General features: G+C 34.2%; 1 protein-coding gene across 1 annotated transcript in view; it reads left to right on the top strand.

The window, feature by feature from the left end:
* MYO6 (myosin VI) overlaps window positions 1–8,827 on the top strand; it is a 116,234-nt gene that overhangs the window by 76,710 nt on the left and 30,697 nt on the right. The window contains exons 14-18 of the mRNA XM_027892380.1: window positions 1,369–1,460; window positions 1,908–1,980; window positions 2,847–2,974; window positions 3,989–4,084; window positions 6,078–6,251. Coding sequence (XP_027748181.1) covers window positions 1,369–1,460; window positions 1,908–1,980; window positions 2,847–2,974; window positions 3,989–4,084; window positions 6,078–6,251 — 563 coding nt within the window. The remainder of the gene's footprint in view (window positions 1–1,368; window positions 1,461–1,907; window positions 1,981–2,846; window positions 2,975–3,988; window positions 4,085–6,077; window positions 6,252–8,827) is intronic.

The following is an 8,827-nucleotide window of genomic DNA, read 5'->3' as shown; positions in this document are numbered from 1 at the left end:
TTTTATGTATATCTAAATATGTAGTTGCCTGATATTCCCACAGTTTTCTCCTGCATTTCATAGGCTTTGAAACTGTGACTCATGACATTGTTCTTGGGTTTTGTTTTGTTTTTTTTTTTTTTTTAATGTAACTTTTAAATTAGGATACAGACTTGTAATAAATTATGCAGAATAAAGGTTTATAAATTAGAGGGTAAAAATAAATTCTCATATAGTAAAAGGCCCCTTCTTCCAGTGTTTTAAAAAAATCCTTATTTTGAGGTTGCATCTTTCACCATGAGAACACACTGCCTAACTTTTTACTTTTTATTTTTACTTTTGTTGCTGTGGCATTATAGCCTTAATTATAGCTCTTACAGAAGCATAAAGACAAAGATGGGGATGTATAGATTTTAAATATCTTTCTCTGGAAATTGTTAATATAGTTTCTAATTATCAAATAATTATGAAAGTATCAGAATCTTATTTCTACTGATGGTAGCGATACATTCTTTTTACAGGTAAAATGATTAGTCTGGCTTGGTCAGATTATTTCCTGCCTTGGCCTAGAGCTCAGGGGGTTTTTGTGTCCTAATTTACAGTAATTGAAAAGGCTGGTTTTAAGTTTAGAGTGCAATTTCAGCATTTCAGAGTAAGGAATTCTGAAAAGTAAGATCTGTATTTTGTTTCTCTAGGGTGCCCTTGAAAGTGGAACAAGCAAACAATGCTCGTGATGCCTTGGCTAAAACAGTGTATAGTCATCTGTTTGACCATGTAGTGAAAAGGGTAAACCAGTGTTTTCCATTTGAAACTTCTTCTTTCTTCATTGGAGTTCTAGATATAGCTGGTTTCGGTAAGTATACTTAAAATAATTTCCAACTGTCACTTGTTGCCACCAAAGATTCAATGATAAATTCTGTAATGAGGAGTAGGAGGGTTTTCTTTTTGGTGTTAATGGTTCCTGTAAAGCTTTTGTCCTCTTCAGCTCATTGAGTTTCAGAGTAGGGCATGTATTGTGATGTGCTCTGACCCTTCTGAGGTTGTCCAAGGGAACCTTTGGTTTTCAGGTGTTTGGAGCTGTGTTATCCTGTGCCAGCCTGTTGAAGCATAGATGCATGAGGATGTATTGGTACAGTTTCACTGTACGGTAGCATTTTGCTTTGGTTTACTGCCAACTGTCTGTCATTTGTCTTAGAAATAAGATCTGCTGCAGTATTTTTAGATCTGAGTTGTGTACAACTTGAAAATCTGTAAAAGGTTTCATTTTGCTGAAAGAAACAGATATGGATCTGAACATGTTAAATATTAGCACTGTGAAGCTTCTGTTGTTTGCTATTTAATATAAATTCTTGGAATGTTTATCATAAAAATGTAACTTCTGTCTTTCAGAATACTTTGAACACAACAGTTTTGAACAATTCTGTATAAACTACTGTAATGAGAAACTGCAGCAGTTTTTTAATGAAAGAATTCTGAAAGAGGTATGATATATATAGTATCATATTTGAGGATTTATTTTTTTAGTGTTGTATTTGAGGGTTTATTTTTTTGATTAAGAGATACTTAAAGTAGCTCTGCTTTTCATAACACTGCACATAATGCTTGAATTAAAAAAAAAAATTCAGTTTTCGCACTGTGTGACATCTGGTTGTGCCAGAGAAGAATATGGCTTTTTTAAAATCAATAATATTTTTTCTTCCTTCATTAAAATGAGTTATCGAGACTCTGAACAATCTCTCATACCAAATAGGAATATTTAATTGCATGGGCTTATCGGTACAGTGGTAAAGTGGGAATATATTAAGCTATGTAAGGAAATTCTCAAATGTGTGTTGATCCATGCTGCATTTTAAAATTACTTCATGTTTATTCAATGAAAATATGATGAGCAGTGTTTTCTCTTTGCAATTACTTTTTTTCCTCTTTAGGAACAAGAACTTTACCAGAAAGAAGGCCTGGGGGTTAATGAAGTGCGTTATGTAGATAATCAGGACTGTATAGGTAGGTACTTCTTGAAATGCTAAGCTGTTCCTCGATGTCATGGAGAAAAAAGCTTCAAGCAGAAGAGGCGAAATATGTACAGAACGAGTAATTTTATGATTTTATATATAACCTCATACAATTCAAAATCATAAGAATTCATAGGCATTGCTGCAGTGCAAACATTAGATATTTCTTCTTTCCACAGAAGAAAAGTGTAGTAAAAATTCCTCTTACAAGAACAATGTCATACACAATGAAAAAAAGTTTCAAAAACTACAAAGTTCTTGTGTCTAACAGTTTCAAGAGTATGGATTTCTATGCTTGATTTCAAGGGCTTTTGTACATGTACGTGGGAGGTCAAGGCAAAACACTTGGTAAAAGCTGTGAAACCGCCACTACACGCTCAAAGTCTGGTCTGCCTTTCCTAAAACAAATGCATTTCATTTTTCTCCCTGGACTTCTGTTGTCACTGGAAGTATTAGACTTCCAGTTTTGACGTGTGATGAAATAAAAAAAAGCCCCAGCAATTGAAGCAGTTATCCCATAAGGACCTATGATCATACTATAGGAATATTTAGGCACCTTTTGGGAATTAAGATGACTAAATTCAACTTCAGACTGAGAGTAAAAATGAAAAAATCCATACCTGATCTTTTTCCCCCTTGTTCCATGTGTTAGGAGTTAGAACTTGGATAGGATATCAATTAAATCAGCAATTCATGTATATAGAATTAATTTGCAATGACTTCTTATATTTTATGTTAACAGCTTTCCCTACAAACATTTATACAGAATCAGATCAACAGCATTTGCAGTTGCAATGTTCAGTTCTGATATGAGTTTATATATTCATTTTTTTAAAATATATTTTGTTTTATCAATAGATTTGATTGAAGCAAAATTAGTAGGTGTACTGGATATTTTGGATGAAGAAAATCGTCTTCCCCAACCAAGTGATCAGCATTTTACTTCAGTTGTGCACCAAAAACACAAGGACCATTTCAGGCTCTCAGTAGGTTTATTTTTGCTGTCTATTTTGTTTTAATAAAACAGTTATTGGAACAGTTGATAGTAACACTTCAATTTAATGAAAACCTTTCCTAAGAAATCTCGTGCCTGTCTGCACAATCCATACCTGTTTCTAAGGACAAGTTTGGTTATTAGATTTGATGGAAAGTTCACTGAAGGCCTTAAATCTTCAAGGAATTCTAATATCCTGCTGAAACTAAAGCCATGTTCTTCAATTACATTTGAAGTTTGTTAACATGTAAAGCATGAATAGGAAATAAAAACACACTTTGAATTGTTTCATATCAGATGAACTATTGTTGTTCCTTTTAAGAATTGCTTGCTTTGGAGAATATTTGACTCAAATGGAGTGTCTAGCTTACGCTTCAGAGATCATACAAGGAAAACCTTTTTGTTGATTTATTTTTTAACATAGAGCACTTTATGGAAGATTAATGCAAATTATTTCAATTTAAATACATGAATTCTGTTGAAATTAAAAAAAGAAAAAGCTGAAAAATACAAACAGAGGAAACCAAATGAAATTGTCATCCATTTACCTTGCATTAAGTTTCCACCTAATCTTACTTACCTGCATTACATGTGCAATGCAAGATTTTTGTCAGTATGTGTATGATCAGCTAGATAGTTGCCTGTTAAAATATACCATCCAAAGCCATATTTTAAGCTTCTGTCAACTCATATTCATCAGCTGTGGAATGAATAGTATACAAAATTGTTGATTAAAGGCAAAACCAAAATCAACTAGCTAGTGTTAGCAATCCTGATGGCTTGTATTTCGAATGTGATGTATCTGAAAGTGTGAATGAGATTGAAATTAGGTTTTTGGAATATTGTCGCTTGAACAGGAATGGCAGTGATCATCACAATTGTACTTATAGGAAATCTAATTTTTAATACCTAGTGTTCCCACTAGATCATGGTGGTGTTCTAAGAATAAACTTTTTGTTGCTCTCCATTGTAATTCTTCCTTTGTAATTCAACTTCTTAATTCCAGATTCCTAGGAAGTCCAAACTGGCTGTTCACAGAAATATCAGGGATGATGAAGGCTTTATTATCCGGCACTTTGCAGGAGCAGTATGCTATGAGACGGTAATTTTACTTATGAAACACTATTTTAGTTGTGCTTTGTAGTACCTTTATATTTTTCAGTGTATATCGGTTAAATGACAAAATTTGCTTTCATCAGAAGAGAAATTCAGAAGTTGATATTTCTTAACTTTGAAACTAATTTTTTGAGTATTTATCAGAATTTACAGTGTCTTTTAACCTTTCAGGTTACAGACAGTTTTACGGATATATTTTTGTAAAAGTTTGTTTCAAGTACATAATAGGCCTATTTTGTCAATATTAAATATACTGATTAATGATCTGCTGCAAATTTTCCATCAAAAGATGTTTGCTTCTTGGGGAGAGAAATATACTGTGTCATAGAAAAGTTTTGTTAGACTGAAGAGTAGTTTTTTGGAAGCATGCTTATGCTTGTAATAATCACTATCATTCTTCGTGTTTTCAGTTTATGCTGGCAATACCCGAATACAAAATACCTGATATTGCTACCCTCAAAATACATTCCAGGTTCTTTTACTTTTGGAACAATTATTTATCATACAAAAACATTGAAACACCACCAATTTTGAAAAATAAGAGTTCAGGATAAAATGAAGATCCATAATGCTTTATTGTTCTGGTTTGTAACTTTAGCATGTAGGAAGGAAACTACTTCAAAAGACCTTCTTTTCTCATTTGAAAATGTGTACTTGAAGAGTTTGGTTTTGTTTACTTCAAAATACTCCAAAATACTTCAAGAGTGATGATTGCTGTGCTGTTTTGAAGTAGACACATTCTGTAGGTCCTTTTACAAATAAGAAAGTTGAAGTCTGTGTTACCTACAAGATTCTTCTGAGGTTGCTCAGAATTTTTATTTGTTCCAAGTGCTCTATTTTTAAATGTGTACTCATCATGATACATTAATAATGCCTAAGAGTGTCTTCAGGAACAGAGGTGACAGATTTGATCACATAAAATCATCTGTCAGAGCTAGTCAGATATGAGGTAGCTTTGGTCCAAAACTATGCTAATAAACTGGACTTAATTTATCCTTTCCCTCAGAGGGGCTTACTTAGCTTGAGCCTTAAAACTTTTGGACTATAGCTGCTTTGTTCTTCTTCTGTTACTTGGTTTTCTTTTTCAGTGCTCTTGTGGCAGTTCTCACATTCTGATTTGTGGTGAGAACGCTCATTTGGCTGCACTCATATTCTAGTCTTGTGTTTTCATAGTCCAGGGGAACTTTGGAGGCCTGTGTTTGTCCTTTGATTGTCATCACCATTAAGTCCTTTTATGGGATATCTGGCAAATTGACATTTTCTTTCAAGTAGTCTTGGTCTCTTCTGTTCATTAATATCAAAGTCTCTATTAAAGTTGCACCAAAAGCTATCGAGATTTTAGTTAATGTGAAATTGGATACTGGTGTATCCACTATCCACAAAATCTCTGAATTTCCATGTAATGTATTGTTCTTAACTTCTGAAAGTTAGTGATCTAATTCAAATAAATCAGAGAGATAAAGTTCATAGGAAGGGACAGTTCATAAAAAACAAACCAACTGTTCATAAATAGTCATAGTACTACTAAAATAACAAGTTTTCATTTTCCAAGCTGTATAAATGTACCAATTGAAGTGTGCACATTAATTCCCATTTCACAGCAGATCTTATATGATACTACAAGCAGTGAAGAATTAAACTTCTCAAAACTGCTAGGAGATGATGTGCTGAGTGCTGGAGAGGAAAACAAGGATATTCATTTATAAAAACACAACTGATCTCCTAAAAGGCACTATACCTTAGTTTGGGTTTCATGATTCCAACAACATCCTCCAAATTTAAGAATGCCTTTTCTCTCTGTCATTAGTGTTTTGTGTATCCAGTTGAAAAGTTGTTTGAAGTAATGTGTATTTACCCCACATGTTCTCGATGATTTTTGAATTTAGTATGTAACTTAGTTTTCTTTAGTTTTCTTACTAGACTGGAGTAACTGAGGTAGTAAAACAAATGTGCTATTATCTCTTGGGTTGTCTTTTCAGATGCAATTTGTGGAAAAAAACAATGATGCTTTGCACATGTCCCTTCAGTCTCTTATATGTGAATCCAAGGATAAGTTTGTTCGAGAGTTGTTTGAAGCTAACACTAACAACAACAAGGATCCCAAACAAAAAACTGGGAAACTTAGTTTCATCAGTGTGGGAAACAAATTCAAGGTAACAGCATGTAACAAAAAGTCTTATCTTCTTGTAATGTATGCCAGTTTTAAGTTACCTCAATTAAGTAGAACTTAAGGTTGGGAGAGCTAGCAGTAGCTTAAAATGCAAAAGAAAATTTGGTTAAATAGACAAGGTTTTTTCTGTCGAATTATAAGAAACCAGTACACTCAAGCTGTGTGCTATGTATTTCTGACAAAAATTGTCTTCCAAAATAGTCCTTACAGAGATTATACAGTGATTAAGTCAAAATCTTGAAAAGCCATGTGAAAGTCTTTATTCAAAACATTTAATTTTTTGAGATTTAAATTTGAATTAATTTTGCCTTCTAGAAGATGTATTGATTCACTACAGTTGGCTGCTCTCAAAATTCAATACTTCACCTAACCGCTTTTTTCCCCTTCAGAAATATAAAGATAGTCATGGCTCACACAGGAAGATGTTCGTTGTGCTGAATGTTTCCTTTCTCAATACCTGAATCTGATGCTTCTCCTCATTTTCTCCTTTCTTCTACTTGTTGTAAAGCTGACCTTCAAACCTTGTCTTCTCCAAATGTTTTCTGCATCCTTTTCTCATTCAGCAGTTTTATTTTAGCTGGACTATTCCAGCTCAGGATGGCTAGAAAGAGAACTGTAGGGGAATTAAGAGATGAAAAGCAGGCACACCGTGGGCTGCAGGTAAATTTTTCAGTCTCCTGGATTTAGCATTGGTAGAGCTGCTGCAATTTCAGCAAGAGCTCTTCTCAACACATCTGGGCCAGATCCAATGAAGGATTTGTATGCCTTCAAGTCAAGTGTGGCAACAGTTTTGGAATGCTACCTTATCTAGAGCAACCATAAACCCGCATCATTTTCCTAGCTAGACTCCTTGCAGTCCCTGGGAAACATATCTTAGACAATCCAAAAAGCCTTCTTGTAGAGCGGGACACTGCCAGTAGCAAAAGAGTATTTCTGCTCCATAGCAGGGTTAAGTGCTGCAGGAGTTGCAGGACTGCAAGATGAATTCCTTCGTGCATAATCGTATCTTGTGGCTAGCATTTGGAACTGTTCTCTAAAGATGTAGAGGCTGAGGAACAGGAAGGACATGGTAGCAGCACACTTGTTTTTTTTTATAGCAATAGTATTCTGCTTCAGGTCTATGCTGTATACAGTGTTTTATGGCTATTGTATTTCTTGTAGTAAGTACCAAGTTATTGGTCAGTCTGACAAAGGGTGTGCTCTTTATGACCTTCTGGAGATGTGTTGTTATGTAGCCAGAAATAAAATTTTCATGGGGCAGGAAGAGTAGGAGACAGCCTGACTTGTAAGGTAGTGGTTTTGGCATTTAACTGGGAATTGGACAGCTTGCTCTCCTGAGTTTTGCTCTGATGATTATTTCCTCCTCCTTCTTATTCTGTAGTGGTTGTAGAATTAAACTGTAGTGATTGGTTTAATATAAAATACATGATCAGAAGGCAGACTGAAAAATTGCATACAGATAAGCCATGTTCTGAACATACCCTGCAGCCATGAGTCTGTGGGTGAAGGTAAGATTTGCTGTTTTTTAGAACTGCATTTTTAAAATGAAATCAACTGTGGGATCTTTGGAGAGTTTCCACTTTCTTCCATCTGGATTTTCTCTCAGATTTAGCACCCCATGTCCTGTAGATGTGGACTTGTGAATGTTACCAATGTCCTAGGAGACATTTTTAAATTAGGCAGCAATTGAGTGGGGAACTTTTGGGATTGACTTTTGAAATTTGGTGTTCACCTCTGCACCTAGAACATAAGTAAAGTCCTCATTGGATCTGGCCCATCAATCTTTCAATGTTTTCAAGTTTCATGGCATTTTGAATGTATGTGTTACTTCCAGTAATTCATTTAGTGTTACCTTCCCAGACACAGCATGTGATGCTGATGAACACTAATAGCCTTGAAAATTTCACTTCAGTTGACATCAAAATAAGTTCTCTTATCTTACTGGATACTTCCTTTCTTTAAGAATAAGAATTCTTAGTGTGTTAGTATGTTAAGGCAGTCTTCTAAAATTAAAAATTCTTCGAGTTATATCAATTTATTAGATGATGTTGCAGGGACTTCTCTTTATGAAATCCTTCACACATCCCTTCCTTATAACTAGTTAAAATTAACTCTTATAAATTAGTTGAGGAAATAATTATTAATTCATCATCAGATCTATTCAATAATCTTTGAGATTATTTTACTTTACTATGCTAATGATGAATTGAATCACGACAATTCAAAGAGCAGTTTTAGCAATATGTTTTACTTGTATGCACATTTCATTAGAGAAATTTACCTGAGAATGGCTCTGGTTTATTTCTTGTCAAATCACAGTGTATAAGGAAGGGGTATTTTTCCTCAAGCAGAAACATATTTTGTTGATGGAAATTAGGCTGTCCCTTTCAAAATTAGCTGTTTCTAACTTAAGAAAATGTAATAATTATAATCAGGTTGAGATAAAAAGAGTATGTGTAATTGAGAACTGAGCAGGAGGTTATTAGTGTTTGTCATGCCTCTTGTGGCATTCCTCTCTTTCTAACCATATCCATGTTAAGTTAAAAAAACCCAAATCAA

This window comes from Empidonax traillii, unplaced genomic scaffold (assembly GCF_003031625.1).
Source record: "Empidonax traillii isolate 1590-97213 ecotype Southwest subspecies unplaced genomic scaffold, ASM303162v1 scaffold348:size657943, whole genome shotgun sequence".
NCBI lineage: Eukaryota > Metazoa > Chordata > Aves > Passeriformes > Tyrannidae > Empidonax > Empidonax traillii.
The sequence above is the reverse complement of the archived record's forward strand: the minus strand, read 5'-3'. Positions and strand labels throughout refer to the sequence as shown.